This window comes from Carlito syrichta, unplaced genomic scaffold (assembly GCF_000164805.1).
Source record: "Carlito syrichta isolate Samal-C Ts95f unplaced genomic scaffold, Tarsius_syrichta-2.0.1 Scaffold301957, whole genome shotgun sequence".
Lineage (NCBI taxonomy): Eukaryota > Metazoa > Chordata > Mammalia > Primates > Tarsiidae > Carlito > Carlito syrichta.
In genome coordinates, this window is record NW_007246053.1 from 465,460 (window position 1) to 488,424 (window position 22,965).

At 39.2% G+C, this 22,965-nt stretch overlaps 1 protein-coding gene across 1 annotated transcript; it reads right to left on the minus strand.

Moving 5' to 3' along the window:
• Positions 1-15,219: 15,219 nt before the first annotated feature.
• Positions 15,220-15,549, minus strand: LOC103258115 (keratin-associated protein 3-1). The gene has a single exon (XM_008055831.1). The coding sequence runs from the start codon at positions 15,530-15,532 to the stop codon at positions 15,236-15,238; it is 297 nt and encodes a 98-aa protein (XP_008054022.1). The 5' UTR covers positions 15,533-15,549; the 3' UTR covers positions 15,220-15,235.
• Between the last annotated feature and the right edge of the window lie 7,416 nt (positions 15,550-22,965).

The window sequence follows — 22,965 nt, forward strand, 5'->3', positions numbered from 1 at the left end:
ACTGTTTAGCTCCTACATATGAACGAGAACAGGCGGTGTTTGGTTTTCTGTTTCTGAGTCCGTTCACTTAGTATGATGATCTTCTGCTCCATCCGTGTTGCTGTAGAGGACATGATTTCATCCTCTTTAATGGCTGCATAGTAATCCACATTTTCATTATTCACTGATCAGTTAATGGGCATTTAGGTTGACTTCACGTCTTTGCAATTGTGAATTGTGCTGTGATGAACATGTGGGTATAACGACCTCTGTTCCTTAGGATAGATACCTAGTAGTGGGATTCCTGGATCAAATGGTAGATCTACTTTTAGTTCTTTGAGCAATCTCCATACTGCTTTCCATAGAGGATGTTTTAATTCACACTCCCACAACAGTGTATAAGTGTTTCTTTTTTTCCACATCTGTGCCAGACTCTACTTTTTTTTATTTGTTAAGAATGGCTATTCTGGCTGGTATGAGGTGGTTTCTCATTGTGGTTTTAATTTGCATTTCCCTGGTTATGTGTGATATTGAGCATTTTTTCATATGTTTGTAGGCCATTTGTACATATAATTTTTGAGGGATGTTTGTTCATGTCATTTGCCCACTTTTTAATGAGGTTTTTTGCTTTTTTTCTGGATATTAGTTCTTTGTCAGATGTGTAGTGTGCAAATATTGTCTCTCATTCTGTAGGTTGCCTATTTGCTCTGTTGATTATTTCTTTTGCTGTGCAGAAGCTTTTTAGTTTAGTTTAAGTCTCACTTAGTTATTTTTGTTTTAGTTGCATTTATTTTTGGGTTTTTAGCCATCAATTCTTTGTTAGGCCAATGTTCATAAGAGTTTTTCCTAGGTTTCTCGTAAGATTTTTATGGTTTCAGTTCTAAAATTTAAGTCTTTAGGCCATCTTGAGTTAATTTTTGTGTATGGGGAGAGATAGTGACCAAGTGGGTTTTATCCCAGGGATGCGAGGGGTGTTCAACATATGCAAGCAAGTCCATAAACATGATCCACTACATAAACAGACTTAAAAGTAAAAATTATATACTCACTTCAATAGATGCAGAAAAGCATTTGGTTAAATCCAACATCCCTTCATTATAAAAACCCTCAGCAAAATTGGCCTAGATGGACCATTCCTCAAAATAACAAAAGGTATATATGACAAACCCACAGCCAATGCCATCCTGAACAGAGAAAAGTTGAACACATTCCTCCTCAGAACTGGAACAAGGCAAAAATGCCCACTTTCAACACTACTATCTCTGTATGCTGACAACATGATCTTATACCTACAGAACCCTAAAGACACCTCCAGGACTTGATAAATGAATTTGGTAAGGTTTCAGAATACAAAATTAACACACACAAATCAGTATCACCAATACAACAATAGCGACCAAGCTGAGAGTCAAATCAAGAACTCAATTTCATTTATAATAGCAGCCAAAAAACTAAAATACCTAGGGATATATTTAACCAAGGAGGAGCAAGATCTCTACAAGGAGAACCACAAACTTCTGATGAAAGAAATTGCAGCAGACACAAACAAATGGAGAAACATCCTATGCTCATGGATGGGAAGAATCAACGTTATTTTATTTTTAAATTTTTAAAAAAGATGTGGGTTTCAATTCATGTTTAGATATACTAATGTTCATTATGCAGGTACCCTTGTTGATGAGGTATGCCCTTCCCTTCCCTGGCAGTTTCCCTCAACTGGCAATCCCTGCCCCCGCTGAGAATCAACATTATTAAAAGAACTGTATTACCCAAAGTAATCTACATATTTAATGCAATCACTATCAAACTACCAATGTCATCTTTCACAGAATTAGGGAAAAACTCATAAAATTCATATGGAACCAAAAAGAGCCAGAATAGCCAAAGCAATCCTAAGCAAAAAGAACAAGGCTTGGAGGCAGCACATTAGATAACGTGAAGTACAACTTCAAATTATGCTACAAGACTGTAGTAACCAAAACAGCATAGTACTAGTATAAGAGGAGACACAGATCTATGGAACAGAATAGATAATCCAGAAATAAATCCACAACCAACTGATCTTTGATAAAGCAGACAAGAACACACATTGGGGAAAGGATATCCTATTCAACAAATGGTTCTGGGAAAATTGAATAGCTGCATGTAAAATTTATTTTCTCTGCTTTGGCATAAGAGACCTGGGAATTATTCTCCTTAGTTTGTAATAAAGATAGTGAGTGCTAGTGAGGTGAGATAATTTACTTTAGGTGGCCTGGAAGCTGATGTGTTAAAAACGAAATATAGGACCTGTAGGGATTGAGCTACCTCTTATGTGGTTAAAAATGGAAGTTCAAACAATGTGTCACAGAGACTAAACATTTTATTTTAAAAAACAAAGGATATCTTTTTCCTTTAAGCAAATGCAGGAAAACATGGTGATTCTTGATGAGCTGGTAAATTTTCACAGGACTGAAAGTCTAGACACATACACACACGTACACACACATACACACACACACTCAAGATTTTTACCTTTCTATAGTCACTGGGGATATCTGGCACAGTGAAGACATAAATGAAAGACTGATAATGAAAAGAAATGGTTAGAAGCAAATTATGATGATATTAGTTTTTTGCTTCAAATCTTTTGCTGCCTCAAGGTTTCAGTCTAAACCCCCTTGCTTTGGAGAGTCCCCCCACATAAGGGTTTTTGTATTGTTTTCCCCTCCCTCTTCTCATTTTCTTTTTCTTTTTTTCCCTGAGTTGAAACCTCACTCCATTGCCTAGGCTGGGGTGCTGTGACATGCTCATGGCCACTGCAGCCTCGACCTGCTGGGCTCAGGTGATCCTTCTGTCTCAGCCTTCCAAGTAGCCAGAACTACAAGTGTGTGGTAACAAACCTGGCAAATTTTTTTTTTATTTTTATTGTAGAGACAATGTCTCACTATGTTACCCAGGTTGGGTCTCAAATCTGCGGGCTCAGGCAATCCTCCAGCCTCCGCCTCCCGATGTGCTGGGATTACAGACTTGAGCCACTGGCCTGCCTCCTCATTTTCAACGTATCTTTAGCTCTGGTCATTTCCAATTACTTCCTGTAGCTTAAAAACACCAAGCTCTCTGATGCCTCTGTGATTTATTAAGCTGCTGTTCTCTCTCAAACAACTGCTTCCTGTCTCTCCCACTGCCTATTCATATTTTAAAGCTTAAGGTGGGTAGCTCAGAGGCTTTTCATGACTGTTCCTCACTCTGACAATGCATCACCAAATCTGGGTTTTAACTCCTCTTCCTGTGTGCCTGTACGGCATACTACTGGCCTCTCAGTCACAGCAAGTCTCACACAGCATGGCGAGTCTATTCATACAACATACACACCACACATATACTGTGATTATAATAACTTGTCTCTCTCCTTCCATATCTTTGAGAATTGAGGGCGCCTCAGATAATAACATTTCTTATTTCTTTATACTTCTAACATGAATGTGGTGCCTGACACAGGGGAAACACTCAAGAAATACTGGCCAAATGAATGGGTAAATGGACTAAATCTCTTGTTGACAGTATTCTAGGTTGTGTGTCAGTTCTGTTCATTTAAAGTTGGTCTGCTAACAAGCCTGTGGGATCCTCTGAGAAATCCCTCTCCAGAGAGGCTGACAGCCACATTGAGGATGTTTACAAACATGTTTGTGTAAAAGCATTGTTTTCCCCCTTCCTTGCCTTACGTTTTTTTCCACATACATTTTTTTGATTTTATTTCAATGCTTTTTAATATTTTGACTTGTGTCTTTATATAGGTACCATAGTATATATATATTTACATGTGTTAATGTATATTGCATATGTGACATAAAGGCTAATTATGTGTTTGTTATATATATTTGCATAAATGTTACATAGATATTCTCTCTAGGCCTGGAAATGGATAAATGCATGAGATAATACTCACGTAGGTTGATAAAATTAAGCAATAGATTAAACCATGTTTATCTGTTTTATTTCTAACTCTCAACCTGTCACCTGAAAAGTGCTGGCATTTCATTGATTATGGGGGTAGAACTTCTGTGCTGAGTATAGTGGGAAATAGAGATGTGTTCCCAGTATCTTGTTATTAGAGTTGGCCACTTTGAGTTCTCTCTAAGGGAAAATAAAGTAGAAATAGGTAAGGCCACTAAATGACTCAGATCTTGGAACTGAATATGGGTCAACTTTAGTCTAAGAGCTAATATACCCTTTTCTATTATAATTGAATATAGAATTTCATTAAATAATTCTTACACTTTTTCTTACTCTTGCATATTTTAAGTTAATGTCATAACTGCGTTCATTAAGCCTCTAAATCCATTAGTACTGGAGGTTCTATTTTTTTTTTTTTTTTGAGTTGGAGTCTCACTCGGTCACCCAGACTGGAGTGCAGTGGCCGCTCCTGACCACAGCAGCCTCGACCTTCTGGGCTCCGGCGATCCTTCTGCCTCAGCCTTCCGAGTAGCCGGAATTACAGGCATGTGCTACCACGCCCGGCTGATTTTTTGATTTATTGTAGAAATGAGGTCTCGCTGCCCAGGCGGGTCTCGAGCCCGCGGGCTCAGGCAATCCACTCACCTCAGCCTCCCAAAGGCGCGGGATTACAGGCTGAGCCACCGAGTCTGGCATTGGATAACTCTTAAAGCATCATTGAAAAAAATTTTATTTAGTGTTGTTTTAAGACTTAAATGGATGATTCACCTAGCAAAGAGTAGTTAAATAAATGCTAGCTTGCTCCTCAAATTCTGTTTGTCTAAGGAAGAGGAGAGAAGAGAAGGTGAACATAAAAGATAATCAATGAAAAGTTAGCAAGCCATGTTAGTAGTAACAATGTTAGTCATTCTCCAATATATTATTTTTTAAATATTAAAATAATCATCTTATTGTTATCTTTTTAAAATGGAAGAAATATACTCCAAAACATTAACATAAACAAAGAACATGTCTTTCCAGAGAAATAAAGTTTATTGAAAAGCCCATCAAGAAATCATTTTGCCTCTATGAAAATACCCAATATAGGATAGAAGATCCAGGAAGCATCATAACCAAGAAAACATAGTGTGAGGTCTTAAATATCTCAATAGTATTTTGATAATGGAAGACATTCACTTTTCCAAATGAACCAAATGGTTATTCAAAAATTACTTTTTTTCCCATTAAAACCAAAGGTAGGTTTTCCATATCTGGGCCATCTGGTGAACTTAACATCTGATAAACTACCAAAGCAGGTAAATACTGAATGGACTGCTTCTGGGTTCTTCATCGTCAGGTGCTGAACAAAGCAGCCGTCAATCAGCAGCATCTTGGGAGACAGGGCTCACAGCAGGGCTGAGTGCATGTGGTGAGGTTGAGGGTCTCCAGGTCTGGGGTTGGCTGGCAGGAGTTGAGCAGGAAGCAGGTGGGCACACAAGGCTGAGGAATGTGGCAGGGTGGGGGGCAGTTGTCACAGCAGGTTGGCTCCAGTAACCACACTGTGTGTGGGCAGGTGCTGGGCAGGCAGACTCCGCACCGGCAGCACTTGTCGGAGGTGCAGATGGTGGTGGCGGGTCCGGTGGGGACGCTGCAGCAGCGGGTGACACAGCAGGCCATGGCGATGGGAGTCTGGCTTGCTTTGGCTCCTTAGCAAGATGAGTTTTCTGAGGTACAAATGTCTCCTCGGTATTTGAGCCTCTTATATATCCTCCCCAATGGGCGTTGGTCCAACCAGAAGCCTTCTTGTCCTTATTTTTGTTTATGGTATCTCTTTTCACTAAGATTCTGTAATCAGTTTGGCATTTACATATTCATGTTCATTAAGAGTTCCTGCTCTTATTAAATTCATCATGTTTTTGACTCATTGACTTGTCATTTTTGTCATAAGATCATCACATTTTATCTTCACGGGGTTTTGGCATGCCAAACTTTACAGGAATTAGGTGTAATCAGTCCAAGTGACAATTTAGCTTTAATTTCAGAGGCTTAACTCTTCTTGTTTTTTACCCTTAATTTAAAATAATATGGATAACATGAAATGGCTTCTAATTATTAATTTCAGAATAAGCAACTTTAAGTGATTAATTTGACCATTTTCGATTCAATAAAGTCAACAAGGATATGCCTATTTACAGATGAATGTTTCATGTGACTACATGTATCTCAAACTTACTTGCATTATTTATTGATGATATAATTCAGGTTTGATTAGCAAGCAAGGTGACAGTTTGATATAGAATGAAACTCCTTTTCATTATTTTAAAATAAATCTAGAGTACTCCCAAAGGTTGTATTATTCCATGGTTCTTATTTTTTCTAAAAGAGAATCTTTTCTCAAAGTTATGACAATTTTGTGATGAGTCAAAGTGTAAATTCACTGGCTGGAAAGACTCACCCAGTTGCTATCCTTTGTTGAATGTACCTTTAAAAAACAAACAAATAAAACCACTTTAGTCTTCCTTCATTTTCACATGAATGATGTACATGCTTTAAAGTAAGATGAAATAGGAATTAAAAGGAGAAATCATAAGATTCACAGAATAACAGTAGATTTTGGAGGGGTGTCTGATTCAACGAGTTTAGAACTACAACATTCACATGAATCATTGCTTTTTTCACTGACTTATTTGCTACTTTACATGTTTATGTGCTTTCCTATCTTGTTATCTCCAACTGGATTGTAAATAACTTTGAGGAATGACTTATACAACATTCTTCACCTCAGTTAGCCTTGATCTGTCTTACTGTAAGTTGGCAGATGAAGGAGTTTAACTTGATAATATCCAGTGCGTAATGTAGTCTATAATTCCAACATCCCATTCCTTCCCACAATCAGCACAAATCCATTCCAATGGCACAATCTAAATTGCATAATTTGTTGGATGGCAAATGATTGTTGAATAAGCACATAATACAGATTTTTGGTGGGTTGTCTTCAAGGAGATAGTACTAAAAACCATTTCGATCTGTTTAAAAGAGAAGAAAGTTGATTCAAAAGTCAGTGGAAAATACCAAATGTCATTGGTAAGTGACTTCAAACATTATAATGTGCGAAGAGCCTTGTTAGTACAGCTAGTATAATTACTGCTTAAATATTAATATTTATCCCCCCTCCCTTTTTTTTACAAATGATTTTCAAGCCATGGCCAGGAAACTATGTGATTCTTCTAAATGTTTTCATTCTCTTCTCTGCTCTCATAAAATGTGCTGCTTATCCTTTCATTTCAACTTCGTTTTTTTCTGTCATATATTATAATTTGGCACTTAAATTTGTTTTTGTTATTCCAATGTAAGATCCTTGAAAGTGGGAACTGTATCTTAATCTTATTTGTTTCTTTCAAGCACATAGGACAATTCCTGAAACATAGTAAGCATCTGATAAATGTCTACTGAATTTGATTAATTATAAGTTAGGATAAAAAATGAGTATTTATTTCTATAATGGCCCCTTGGAATAATTCTTTACATCGTTAGAATGATTCACTTTATTAGTGAACTGCTTTACAGTTGTCAGAACACTTTTAAATTCAAAACTTTGCCTAAATGAGACAATGGAAAAACAATGCTGAGCTAAATCATTGGGGTCCTTTCTGTATGTTCATCTCTAATTACCAGCTTTGCTGGCTCTTTAAGGATACATGCGAATTTATTTAGAGGCAAGGATAAAAAATAAAAATTCAAAATAGGGGTTGACCTTGAAATTTAAAGCAATTCTAAACTCAGAGCCTAATGCATTTTATTATCCACACAGATTCTTCAGGTATCTACATATTCACGTGAGGCCTCCTTTTGGCTATGAGATTTATGTTGATGTCATCAGAAAGTGTAATTTTGCTGGATATATTTATAGGTTTATGATGCATGTGTCAAGAGTCGTTGGGTAATTATAGCATTAAACATTGAGACAGTATGTAGTTTGGGGAGTAGTAATGTTTATTTAGTGTCAAAGTAAGGAGAACTATGATAGCATTTTCCTACTTCTCATTTGAAACCACTGTTCAAAATGGAGAAAGAAGACTTCTGTAAAACTGAAGACACACATTTAAGACACTTTCTTCCAGAAAGCCTAATTAAAGGTCACTTGCTAGGCAGCCCTTAATACTACTGAAGGTCCTTAGGGCAGTGTGGGCAAGCTCTTTGAAATATTCCTGGCTAGCTACAAGGTGGCTGACACTTACAGGGGTGGATGTAGGTGGTGACGGAGATCCCACTCAGGTTTGGAGTTGGGTGGCAATTGTCAACCGGCCAATAGGATGGCACGTAGGGGTCAGACATGCAGAAGGACAGAGGGCAGAGTCACAGCAGGTGGGCTGAAGGAGGCTGATCTCATGTAAGCAGGTACTGGGCAGGCAGACGCAGCATTGACAGCACGTGTCAGAAGAGCAGAGGATGGTGGCTGGACCAAAGGGAATGCTACAGCATTCTTGGAGACAGGAATCACAGCAAGATATGGCAGTAGTGGGCCAGGTAGATGTTTTGTTGCAAAGGAAGGCTTTCTTCTACAAGGTTGTCCTCTGTGGGTCTTTTATATTCCCCTGTATCAGGGAACAAACATGGCCTCCAACCATCAGAATGTTGGGCAGGATATCCTTGTTGTTGTTTGCATAATCCTACACAAATAACTCACTAAGTTTTTTTTTTTTTGAGTTAGAGTCTCACTCTGTCGCCCAGACTGGAGTGCAGTGGCTGCTCCCGGCCACCGCAGCCTCGATCTGCTGGGCTCCGGCGATCCTTGCGCCTCAGCCTTCCAAGTAGCCAGAATTACAGGCATGCGCTACAACGCCCGGCTGATTTTTCTTTTACTTATTGTAGAGATGAGGTCTCGCTGCCCAGGTGGGTCTCGAACCCGTGGGCTCAGGCAATCCACTCACCTCAGCCTCCCAAAGGCACGGGATTACAGGCTGAGCCTCCGAGCCCAGCTTCACTAAGTTTTTTAAGTAGCAGTCTTGGGATGAGCTCTACTTCGGTTTTATTTGATTGAGTTGCTACATTCAAGCTTGCCTCCTGTTGCAGTTTCTATTTTCATTTTTCTTTTTGAGTTGGAGTCTCACTCTTGCGATGGCCGCTCCCGGCCACCACAGCCTCGACCTGCTGGGCTCTGGCGATCCTTCCGCCTCAGCCTTCCAAGTAGCCAGAATTACAGGCATGCGCTACCATGCCCGGCTAATTTTTTTATTCATTGTAGAGATGAGGTCTTGCTACCCAGGCAGGTCTCGAACCCGCAGGCTCAGGCAATCCACTCACCTCGGCCTCCCAAAGGCACGGGATTATAGGCTGAGCCACTGAGCCTGGCTCTGTTGCAGTTTCAAATAGTGTCAGTTTAGTTCTCTACTTAATCCATGTAAACACACCTGTATCTACCCTGGCTTTCCTCTTTCTTTCTTTTTCTTTTTTTTTTTTTTTTGAGTCAGAGTCTCACTCTGTCACCCAGACTGGAGTGCAGTGGCCGCTCCCGGCCACCGCAGCCTCGACCTGCTGGGCTCCAGTGATCCTTCTGCCTCAGCCTTCCAAGTAGCTGGAATTACAGGTCCGCGCTACCATGCCCGGCTAATTTTTCGATTTTATTTTAGAGAGAGATGAGGTCTCGCCTGCCCAGGCGGGTCTCGAACCCGCAGGCTCAGGCAATCCACTCACCTCCTCTTTCTAACAACCAGAATTTCTTCCTACAAGTGATCCCTGCTGAGAGTGAAGAATAAAGGGTGATTTCTCTGAGAACTAAGAAGTGAGCCATCTCGTATTATGTGCCCTTGAAATATCTGGGAAGCTGAAATCTGTGGGACTTCTTTTCATACCAGATTTACCTTGGCATCTTTTCATGGGTTTGAGGGAATAAACGAATATTGAAGATATGCAACTGATCTTATTTGAAAAGTGCAGAGCTATATGATTTTCCATTTGACCCACTACATTATCTAGATATGTGCTTATATAAAAATATGAATAGTCTCTCAGTCTTACAAAGTACTGGTTGTTTTAACTACAAGTTGGAACAGATTAAAACACAGGTTCCTGGGACTATGTATGGGCCAAAAAAATGAGCTTGCATGTATTTTCAAAACAGCATGAAAATTTTTGCTTTTTCAGAAAAACCGAAGTGCTGACTTGCATGTTTCATTTTTCAAAACCATTGCCAAAGCTGATAATTGCTTCCTATCAAACAGATAGATAATCATTTCAAAGTTCTTTCCACTTTAATTCAGTTATAAGGTAAACATGTTATGGCTAAAGCTCATATGTGACTACAATAAAGAAGACTGATCACAAATTCATTCATTTTAAATCAAGCGTTTCTTGACTCTACAGTATATTGTGAAGACTATGGTAGAGATTAAAAAAAATAGGAGGCACGGTCCCATGTCCTACAAGATCTGATAGAAAAGGCTAGAAATTCCTTTGTATATATTTAAACAAGATATAACTGAGTACTTGGTAAGGTAACAAAAGGAGTTTCAGAACTAGGTTTAAATCCTGCTTAAAATGTACAAGTTGTAAGACACAGGTCAAGTTATTTAACCTTTTTGGGCTTCAATTTTTCCAACTACACATTTGGGAAAAATAACAATTACTTATTATCATCTTATTGCAACAGTTAAATAATGTTAAATGAGAGTCACTTATGTAAGTCATTCAGTATTGTGTGTGGCATAACAAAGTTATTAAATAAATGGCAGGTTCACCTGTGAGTACTGTGAGAATTCCCATACAAGGGAATACTATGAAAGGGGGTTGAGTAATTGAAGAAGTTTCATGAGAGATTTGGATTGTTTTTTAAAAAAAATTTACTAGAAAGGCTTAGAAAAGAGGTAAGTGTATTGGCCTTCTTTTATGATACTGTCCTGTTCCACTTTTAGCCCCTGCCCCTAGTAGAATTGACCACTCCCATTTTTGAGACTCTGTTGAACTCCATATGTACCCATAACACTTTGCTGTATTGTTTTATACATACATTGGTTCTCTTAAGTAGGTTGCAATCCCTTTCCTAGCAGAAGCATTATCTTATTCACCTTGGTATCTCTAGTACCTAGCATAGTGTCTGGATGATTGATGGAGTCTGAAGGCTGGAAACACATGGAATAGATATTTAAGGAAAGATATTTGAAAGTAATGATAACCAGAATTTATTACATAATTTTGCATAACATTCATTCAGGAAAACAAGCAAGCAAGAGAAACTGCACACAAGATATTTCAACAGAGAGTATTTTAATATAGGGATTTGTTAACCAGGTATTGGAAGACCAAAAAGAAACAACAACAACAAAAAAAAAAAACTGAGGTAATACAGGAAACAACTTCAGTTTGAGGACTGGAGGATAGAGAGGAGGTGGGGATTACTTGAACCAAGAGACTTGGAAGAGCAGAACTGGGCTCAGGCTTGTGGGTGCTGCCTAGCTGCTGCTCTTATTTCAAAGACTTATAAGAGAGGTCCTATGGAGCCAGTCTGTGGGCCTCTGCAGGGAGGCATCTCTACTCTGAGGATGCTGGTGTTTCTAGGAAGTGCAATGATGCTGTTTTTTAGAATGCCCAAAGAACTTGGCAACTAGAATCTTCTACTGGTGCCAGACAAAGGATTGTTGGTGGAGCAAGTCCCTTCTTCCTTCCTCAGGACTTAGTCTCCTTCTGGCGCCCTTTATTGGTATTGGTGGAACCTTGTAGAAAACCAGCCAAAGGAACAACATAGAGCCTTCATTCCAGCATCGTAAAGCAGAATGCAAAAAAGTTGAACTTAGACAATCAGCACATATTGTTTTAATTAATTTAGAGTTTTATAAGGTACACACTGTTTTTACTCTTATTTAACAGTTGACCACATAACTAATAGGTGATAGAAGCAGGATTTAAAGCAAGACAGTTTTTCAGAGACCCCTCTTTTGACCACTGTATATAAAGCATTGTTTTGACTAGAGTGTAAGCCACACGTTACCTCGAGATTAGTAGCAAGTAAGATATGGTGGGAATGACTGTACAAGGTTATTGAGAGTCTTGAAAGCCACAGTGAAGTGTTTAGCCCTGATTCAGCAAAAAACAAAAATATTGAGTCCTAGTGTTTTGAACACTACCATGTAACCAATATTCATAAAGGTCTAGAAACTTAATCTCACTAGATGTAATTTGAGTGGAGGAAGGGACACAGAATATTTGACTCAAGTTTAACTAGGAGGCTGTTGCTGTCATCAGGGTTGAGATTAGCCTAGAGTCAGTAAGGATGGAAAGAAAAGCCTGGATGTCAGCAACAATTTGAAGAAAAAATGAAATACCTTGGTTTTCTATTCTACTGTCAAGAGTAAACAATTACTAACTTTAAGGGTTGTTTGTTTTACCTTGATATTTGAAGCTCATCAGAAAATTGAAAATATGTTTGAGTTGCCAACCATTATGCATTTCTGTTCGAGGTTAATGACCAAGCCAATATTTTTCCTGTGCTGACATTGCTAGTCATATTTAAAGCATGAATTTTAAAAAATAATTTGCCTTGTATACCTAATCTTGGATTGTACCCCATAAATTTAAAATAAAAAATAAAAATAAAAAAGATGATTTGCTCTCACCTCAGAGACATAAATAGTTTACCTGATACTCATTGCATGCATTCATTTTTATCTTACACTATTATCACTACAGGGAAAGCTGAGTTGCTGTATACACCCAAGTGTACAATTTACGGAAATGGTAGAGAGTGTATTATCAAGTGGCATATGCTTGAAAGAAAGTCACATGTAATCACATTTCTTTTAGACATTTTACTGTCTGCGAAGGTGGTGAATGTTTGGTATAGTAGAAAGAGAAGGACTATAGGGTCAGACGGTTTGGGGTTTAATTCTTTCTCTGTCACTCATGACTTGTGTTACTTTTGCAAGTAACTTAATCTTTCTCAGCCTTAGTTTCCTCACATATAAAGTAAGGAGAATCATGGTAGCAATTCTCAGTAGTTTTTGTTGGAAATAAGTGAGATATTGCACTTAAAGCACCTGTTAGAATGCATAGTCAACTTTCTAAGAATCGTTATTGGTTTTGTTGGAAATAAATGTGATATCACACATAAAGTGCCTGTTGGAATGCTCATTAGATGTTTTAAAATGTTAGCTATTACCAATGAAAGCAGAAAAGTAATAAGGTGGAGTGCAGTTGGTTGGTGGCAAGGAGTACTTGTTACTTAGAATGCTTCTGGATGATCTAGAACCACAGAACATTAAAACTGAAAGCGATTTTAGAGATGATCTGGTCAACTAGCCCGTTTTACTGATTTAAGATCTGATACCTAGAGAACTTAAGTGACTTACTCGGGGTCACAGAGGCAGCCTGAGACAGCCAGGACTGAAACGCTCATCTTCTGGTTTTCATTTGGGGCCTTTAAACTAGCCATGAGCTCTTCTTGAATGCTAAAGATGCATATTGGAATTAGTAGGATATTTACTTTCAATATTAAAAATAAACTCCAGCAGGTGATGGTAGCTCACACTTATAATCCCAGCACTTTGGGAGGCCGAGGTGAGAAGATTGCCTGAGCCACAGGTTCGAGACCAGCCTGGGCAACTTGGCGAGACCTCATCTCTACAATAAATAAAAAAATTAGCTGGGCATGGTGGCGCATGCCTGTAGTTCCAGCTACTTGGAAGGCTGAGGTGGAAAGATCACCTGAGCCTAGTAGGTAGAGGCTGTGGTAGCCGTGAACATGGCATGGCACTCCAGCCTGGACGACAGAGTGAGTTCCAAGTAAAAAAAAAAAAAAAACAACCAAAAAACCAAAACTCTAAATGTTGGCCTCTTACTAGCATGTATGGAAGCAAGAAACCTCTTTCCTTTGATTAAAAAAGTACTAACTTGGCACGGTAACATTGGTTGTCTTATATCAATCCTAAAATTCTCAGTGATACTTATACACAGTATTCATGAACAGAAATCAGAGAATTAACATATTTTTATTTTAAAAAGCCATTTGGAAAAATGCATATTTCAAGAAATAACAGATGCCTCTCAGTGAGAAAGTTGGGGTCACTGTGTGGAGTAATGGCGAGAGTCTCGTATGTGACAGGTTGATGGCTGGGGGCATGGTGCTTTCCACACTTTGATTCATTTGATCTTCACAAGAATCCTGAGACATAAGGAGGGCAGAGAGTAATAACAAGGAAACTGAAGTTGTAGGAAACCACTTAATAACAAGGAACTAGAGACTGAGAAGGAAGCAACCGACTCAGAGTCCAAAGGCAAGTCCAAAAAATATACAACTAGATATTATATTTTGGGATACTTTGTGCAAAGACCTTATGGCACTTGAATTTTTCCAGGACAACTGAAGAGATGAATTATTGGTTATCTTAAAAGTTTTGTTCTAAGAGGAAGTGTGTGCTTTTGCTCTCAGAATTTCTATTTCTGGTGATATAGAGAGTATTGCCCTGTGGTCTGATATTTTAAGTACATTTCAATGACATGATATTATGTGTCACTGGGGCTAGTAAACTTCTAAGCATAACTATGGCTAATGTCAACCAGTGTAAGCCTGATTTGAGGGAACAAGGAATACTCAAAAAATGCGAATATTCACTCAAAGTGTATTTTTCTGGAAGACAGCATATGTCAAGAAATGAGTCTATATACTTCCTCAAATTGCCTTGCATTTTGAGCTTGGAATTTCACTGATGACCATGACTAAGGGAGTCACAGCACAATGATGAATTTGTTTTGTCAATTAAGGAAGAAAGAAAAAGCAATGTGAGAATCAAGAGAAACTAACAATAAACCAAATGTTTTGTAACATTATATTAATCTCTAGACTCTGGCATAATGCTTGGCACAACGAGTGTCTTCAAAAAATATCTATAGAATTAAAAGAACCTACAAAATGACCCATCAAATTTTTTACCTTTTAACCTTTCACAAAGAATTAGTATCTGATTTTTCAATATTTGCACCATAAGAGCTCTTACTCTGATGAGGTAAATATTGGGTAGTATTCTTACAGGTTTAGGTCAGCATTTCACTTTCCCTAGGTGAAAACATGGAAATAAATAATCACAAGGCCATATTTGCTAAACCAGAATGAAGTTTATTAATAGTTAAAATGGTTATTTCTCAAAGAGCAATGAAATGGCCTGAAAGATAGAAAGGAGGTCTCCAACCATACCCAAAGGAGCAAGAACTAGGAAGCTGAGCAAATTCTTGGAAACACAGCCCCAGAAATTGGGATTGCTTTAGCCTCAACATAAGTGGTAGCAAGTGTCGAAGGCCAGACAATGCAGGATGCTGAACAACTATACTATGACCTGGGCACAGACTTGGCTGGTTAACAGCAGGGCTCACAGGGACTTTCACAGCCAGGCTGGACATAGGTCATCACGTTGATTCCACTCAGGCCGGGAGTCGGATGGCAAGAATTGAGCAGCCAGCACGTTGGCACGTAGGTGTCAGGCTCACAGCAGGGTGGAGGGCAGGTGTCACAGCAGGTGGGCTGGAGGAGGCTGATCTCATGTGGGCAGGTGCTGGGCAGGCAGACTCCGCACCGGCAGCACTTGTCGGAGGTGCAGATGGTGGTGGCGGGTCCGGTGGGGACGCTGCAGCAGCGGGTGACACAGCAGGCCATGGCGATGGGAGTTGGGTTTTTGTTGGGTTGAGAGGAGAAGTCTCTTGGTGTCTTGATGCTTCCCTCTTCTGCCCTGGCCCTTATATACCCACCTCCCTGGGCGTCGGCCTATTACCAAGATTTTTTTTCCTCATGTTTCAGTTTATAGCTGTCTCCATAAAAAACATTTAATTACGTAAGTGTTTATTGCCTAAGACACACTGCTCACCTCATAAAAGAGATTTAGGTTGTTTTGTTGTTGAATTAGGCTCTTCCACTGTCCATGTGTCACTGCACAGAGAGCTTCATTTCAGCCTTCAAAGGCTGAGCCATTATCTCCTAATCATTACACATCATTAGTGATAGTCTGGTATGCCAGGTATCTGTAAGTCTTCCCCAGTTTTGTGTTTACTTTTTAGATGAAGCGATGAATAGGCTTTTTAAATTGCCGTTCTACCAACAACTAAAGATTCTGCATAATCATTTAGGTCCTCTGGATCAAAAAGTGAAACAATCTTTAGACTTATTCTTTGTGGCTCCAAGAAGCAGAAGTAAGATGAATGGATGGGATCTTCAGAGAAATAGATTTTGGTTCTTTGTCAAGAGGCACTTTCTAGCGGGTCTATAAACAAATCATTTGTTCTCCATCCCCTTCAGATGTGCTTTGAGGGATAACTTGACAGGAACATGATGATGAGAGTCAAGAGGGTGACAGGGTTGGGTACCCTTTCAAACTCCATCCCACCGTGTCTTGAATTTATGACCAAAAAATGAGTAGTATTGGGCCATCATTTAAAGGCAAAATGGTGCAGTAGTTCCCAAAGTGAGTTCCATGAATCCCTGTTTCAAGGGACTTGAAAGAGTTCTTTGGTAAATAAGTTTGGGAAACTACTATATTTATATAGATATACTGTTAAATGCTTACCACAGTCAAGCTAACTAGCACATTCATCACCTCACATGGTTTCCACTTTTTTTCTTGGTGGTAAGAACCCTTAAGATCTTCTCTCTTAGTGAATTTCATACCTACAATACAGTGTTATCAACTGGAGTCATCTCTCTGTACTTTATATTTCCAGAAGTTATTCATCTTACAACCAAAACTTTATACCATACCACAATTTCCCTATTTCTCTCACTCCTAACCCCTGGCAATTACCATTCTGCACTGTTTCTGTGAGTCTGAGTTTTTTAGATTCCACACATTGGTGAGATAATATAGTATTTGTCTTATTGTGTCTGGCTTATTTCACTCAGCGTAATTGTCCTCCAGGTTCATTCATGTTGTCACAAATGGCAAGGTTTTTTATTTTCTATATCTGAAATAATAGACCACTGTGTGAGTGTGCTTGTGTACATGTACATGTCAATATCTGTCTACCTATCTCTATCTCTATCAAACTGTCATCTCTATGTCTCACATTTTCTTTGTATATTTATCTATCAATGAACATTTATATCATTCTCACATCTTGATTATTATAAGTGTTGCTGTAATTACATGGGAGTGCAGATATCTCTTTGAGGTCCTGATTTCAGTTCTTTTGGGTATATACCCAGAAGTAGGATTACTGGCTCATGCAGTATGCTTTTGAATTGTTTATTTTTATAGATTAGCATCATTGATCAGTGTTCTATGGTGCATACTTGAGGATATTTAGCGATGCCTTAAAAACTTTGTTGGGCAGGAGAATAAAGACTTTTCAAAATTATATCTCAGCCACTAAAATCCTAATAATGAACTTTTAAAACTAAATAATGTCATCCAATTTAACATGATGTTTTAGAATTACTTTAGAGTAGGAAAAATATTAAGCTGGTAAAGCCTTTAGAAATAGCTCGCCTTGAAAGGCTTAAAAACTTGGACTAATATCTTTTCTTAACACATTTTTCAGATACAAAGGCCTGTTTTCTTAATCAAAACACTATGTTATAGAACAGAGGTATTTTGAAGACAGGGACAATGGCTTGGAATCTATTGGGTATTTTAAGGGAGTGAGGAGGAGAGTGTGTTTTCTGTCTTATTGAGTATCATCATTTGGTGGGAATGAGAAGAGGGACTTACCTGGGATTTCTCATCACACCATTAATTTCTGGGAACCAGCATCTAGGTGGTACATCAGTTTTCATAATAAAACTAATATTCGTTTTTAAAATAACTGGAACACTAGTCCCCCACTAATACTTAGTATTTATTTAATGCAAACCATGTGCCAAGGCACTGTGCTAAGTAGTTTATGCACATCATTCCTTAGATCTTACAACTCTAAGATCAGGACTATTGCTATACCCATTTCCCAGATGATAAAACTGAGTGTAAGGATATTAAGTAATGATTCTAAAGTCACACAGCTAGTGAATGATGGCTCATTTGATAGCAGTTGCTGACACTTACAAGAAAGTGATAATTTTGTGAAATTAAATTTTATATAATTGTAGATTTTGTTCATTTATCTTTTTCATTTACCATTTTACTCAACAAAATGCTGAGAATCATGCTAGGGGCCAAGCATATAGAAATAAACAGATAAGATCAGGTCTTTGTTTTTAAGGTGTTCATTCTAGTGGGAGAAACTGATAGTAAAAAAGCAAACAAATGAATACATAAGAACTTCAGCCAATGACAAGTGCTGGGGTGGTTCCTATTTTGTTAGGGTAATCAGAGGCAGTCTTTGCCAGGGTGGCTGGAGTAAAGAGAAGGGAAGGAGTGTCACAGGAGATGAGGTCAAAGAGGTAGGTGGCCGGCCATGTAGGATTTTCTGGGTTGCTGTACAGAGTTAAGATTTTATTCTCAGGGCGTGGAGAATCCACTAGGTGACTTAAAGCATGGAGTGATAAGATGAGATTTATGTTCCAAGGAACATGAACTGCAGCAGAGCTAATGTGGAAACAGGAAGAAATCATACGTGGTCCAGGTGAGAGGATGAACAACTGATCCTAGTGGCTGATGAATTGGTAGGAGGTAGTAGCATTTGGGAGACATTTTTGACAGTGGAGATGATAAGTCATGCTGATTGAGAGGTTGGAGGAAAGAGAGGCCAAAGACCATGTCTAGGTGTCAGATTTACTCATTGATGAGAGGATATCTGAGCCAAAAGCCTGTCCTCTGGGGTGGTAGGGAAGGGGCTGATGATAATTCAGTTTGGGACCTGCAGAGAGACAGCAGCCTGAAGCCATGAGAGGGAGCAGAGCTGGAGGTGAAGATCTGGGAGGCTTCAACGTGTAGTTGAAAATTTTGCTTACTATGAAGTTCCCGAACTGAGAATGAGATGATCACATTTATTTGTGTGCATCACAACTTGTTGTGATCCTCTTTGTGTCTGACCAACATGCATCTCCCAACCTCTTTGGATTTCTGGGTTGCTGTTGGGAAAACCCTCTGCAATGGTGCCTCCTGAGTCAGCAGGAATGCCAGGAAGCTTTGCACACTGGGGACATTTAATGCTCTTGAAGCCTATGGGAGTGCTTCATCTCTTTACAAAAGCAGGACGTAGATACCTTTTAAGTTTGTCACCCTAATAAAAATGCCTAGTAAGTTAAAAAAATTGGTTTTTATTTCTTGAATTGCGTGACCTTTTAAATCACGGATGAATGCCTTTATAACAAATTGTAAGAAAGAATGACCAGTATCAGGGCTGCCATTGACGTCAAACTACTCAGTGCAGAATGTGTACATTGCAGTTTGCTGAACATTCAGGCAAAGGATTCTGGGCTTGAATTAAATGGTGCTCCTTGGGGTCTTTTCCAGTTGCAGAAGAATATTTTTTCCCCCAGTGTGTGGTTATAGTCAAGTCTGATATGACTCTTGCCAGTGTATTAGGCTGCACTGAAAATTACTCTCATATTGGATTTCTTTTCGATGGAAGTTGTGTTTTCTGCATGAGAACAGCTGATATTCACTATAGTTGTGTAGGTGTATATGACCTGAAGGGAGTGATACTTCCACCCTGTGTTACCTGGGGCTGTGTGAGACCCATGGCAACATGTAGGACCCATCACATTGTACTCAGTTTCATGGCTCATGCAACATTCTTACAAGTTGTTGCTCAACCCAGCTCTTGGTGTCTGGAAATGTTGCCTATTTTTCCTGGGAACCCTAGGCTTTCAGTTTAATTTTCACATATTATTGTAGGGCACAGAGCACACAGATAGTAACAGAGAATTATACACAATTATGTAAAAATATGTGTTAACTAAAATTAACCTAGTTGAGAAAATGGCCATTCAATAAAATTTGAGTGTCTAATGTACGCCAGGGTCTGGGAAAATAAAATTTTCATCTGTTTACTATGTGAAATTGAATCCTGAGATGTTTAAACTTATCATTATTCTATAGTAAGTTTTGGAGTTTTCATCCTTGGAGTTATTTGGTAGCAACAGTTGTATTTTATCATTTTATTTTGATTGAGAGTCATTTTTTCTCCACTGGTTAGACAAATCTAACCACTGCATTGAATTAAATAACTACTGTTTTTTAAAAGACCTCCTATAGTACTTGAAATTTTCTGAAATTGAGAAACTTAAGTGTTGCATATTTAAATATTAGCTGAGCTGGGTGTGGTGGCTCACATGTAATCCCAGTACTTTGGGAGGCAGAAGCAAGAGGATTGTTTGAGCCCAGGGGTTCAAGACCAGCCTGGGAAACTTGGTGAGACCTTGTCTCTATAATAAATAATAATTTTAAAAAATAGTTGGGTGTGGCCACGTGCATCTGTGGTTCCAGCTACTTGGAAGGTTGAGGTGGAAGGATTGCCTGAGTCCAGCAGGTTGAGGCTGTGGTGGCTGTGAGCATGCCACTGCACTCCAGCCTGGATGACAGAGTGAGATTCTGATTCAGAAATAAATATTAGTTGAAATTATGATTTTAAAATTTATTTTGAGTTGTTACCCTATTTTCCTCAATATATAACTGGCTATACAATAACAGCAAACAGTCATACAGAATTTTCTCTGTAACATATTGCTTTAAGTGCTTTGCTTGTATCATGTAATTTAATTCTTATAATAGCCTTATGAAGTCATTATTAAAGTTATCCTCCCTTTTATAGATAAGGGAAACTGAGGCATAGAACAGTTAAGCAAGTTACTCAAGGTCAATAATCAGTCAATGGGGGGATTGGGATCTGAATCAAGGCCACCTGGCTCCAGAGTCTGTGTTCTTAATCACAACACATTAATCTGTAATCACTCTTTGAGTGATGCCTACATTTTTCAAGAGAAAATATATAAATTGGTTTATTTCATCAAGTCTTTAGGAAGCACCTGCTATTCGCCCTATAGGAGACTTGGGGCATTCAAAGACAAGCAGGATGTGTACTGTCAAGTGTCTCAGACTCTACTGAGATTCACAGGGTACCCAGGATGTGGATACAAGGTAGAGGGGTGGGAAAGGCATTCCAGCTGTAGAGAGCAGCAGCAACGAATACATAGAGGTGGAAAAGAACAATTGTCATTAGAAAGTGGCACATAGTGCACTGTGTCTAGGAACACTCACATGAGATAAAAAGCAAGATATACATCTTTGACTCCCAGGATGAAGAATTTAGATACAATTCGGTAGAACATTGAGAGCCACTGGTGTATGGTTTTCTTTCTTTCTTCTTTTTGAGTTGGAGACTCACTCCTTCGCCCAGGCTGGAGTGCAGTGACACGCTCCCAGGCACCGCAGCCTCCACCTGCTGGGCTCCGGCGATCCTTCTGCCTCACCCTTCCAAGCAACCAGAGCTACAGATGCATGCTACCACACCAGGCTAATTTTTGATTTATCGTAGAGACGAGGTCTCGCAAAGTTACCCAGGCGGGTCTCGAACCCGCAGGCTCAGGCAATCCACTCGCCTCGGCCTCCCAAAATGCTGGGATTACAGGCTGAGCCACCAAGTGCGGCCAGTATGGTTTTCTAAAGCAGAGAAGTTACCCCCCTAATCCCCTCGTTGGTCAATATGGCTAAATTTGCTATCACATGGATAGGACGTTTAAATGTAATAAACTTTTAAACATAGTGAATTAAACCATGCATTAAAATGTGTAATGCAGTGTCTGGGACATACCAAGTGCTCAATAAATAGTTCTAACAGGTGATATTAAATAAGCTTAGGAAAGCTGGAGCTCTTTTTCAGTCATCTTCAGGTGTTCTTTTTCTCTAACAATGGGGCTTCCTAGGGGTAAATTCAGGACTTTAGCTCCCCAGTGTCTCATGTCTGGAAAGTCTACCTGTTCCTAGTCTTCACCATGACTTTTGTCACCAATGGAGAGACTCCACCACCACAAAGGGGGGACTTCAACCTTGCTTTGCTGGAGCCACGGGACCACCAGAATGCAGCATTTGCTTCTCAGGGACCGTCCGCCATGTTGCCTTTCTGCGGAGTCAATCCTCACAAACCTCCAGGAGGACTCGTCAGTCAGAGAGAACTGGAGCAATGCTCTAGCTTAAGTATTGAATTCTTCCCCAGTCTGTTTTTCTCACTCATATCTGTGAGTTATATGAAGTGATACAGTTTGCATTTAAATACAGTGAGGAATCTTAGCTAGAGAATAAGATGGATTGGAACAGCTTGTAATCATAGTTGGTTCGTGTTACTGAGTGGAAATTTGGCTTCTGGACCCGTTGGGAAGAAGTTTGTGAAGAAAGAGGAGGACAGAAAGCAAGGAGCAGGGCATGAGGGGAAAAGAAATCCACAAATGTTAAGGGTGTTTTGTTGTTTGAGAGTGTAAATTGGCTGGGTAGAGAAGGACCAACCACTCAAATGGAATAAAACAACACCCTGAGCAATCCTATTCCTACTTTGTGTGGTGTGTGTGTGTGTGTGTGTGTGTGTGTGTGTGTGTGTGTGTGTGTGAATTATTTTCCATACATGGGTTTCTGATCTTCTGATCCCTTTTCTTATCCCACTCTCAGCCCCTCCCTAAATTTCTTTTTGAAGTTTAAAGTTCAAACTCCCAAATATATTTAGAATAATCAAAGCATAAAAACTATACTCAAATACAGCATACATTTTTATTGTTGTTGTGTTTTGCTTAGTACATGCTAACACACAGAGCAAGTGTTTAGTATTACTTCTGGTTCACTCTGATTTCTCTTTCCAATCTTTGTGCAGTGACCAGTGACACTGGTTCTCTTTCATTTTGGTCTGCTCTGGTCTCTAAAACAACAAGTGTTAAAGTTTTAAAATGCCAGCCTAAGAGTTTTCTGAATTTCATATTTAGGATTCTATAATTTTGTCTCCATCACCCCCTCCTAAGTAGAGAACCTTGAATTCCTTCTGTTTGGAGCTCTTTGTGGCTGCTGCTCTCAAACCCTGTGGTTTCCAACTCTTCTCAAACTTTCTCATCCTTCCTGACCTCCACTGCCCTGACAATCCTGAGTTTCTTCATCCCATGGTATTACCAGCCCCACTGGACCCTTCTTCCAGGTTTACAAGTCTCATCTTTCGAACAAGTGAATATTATTTTACAGA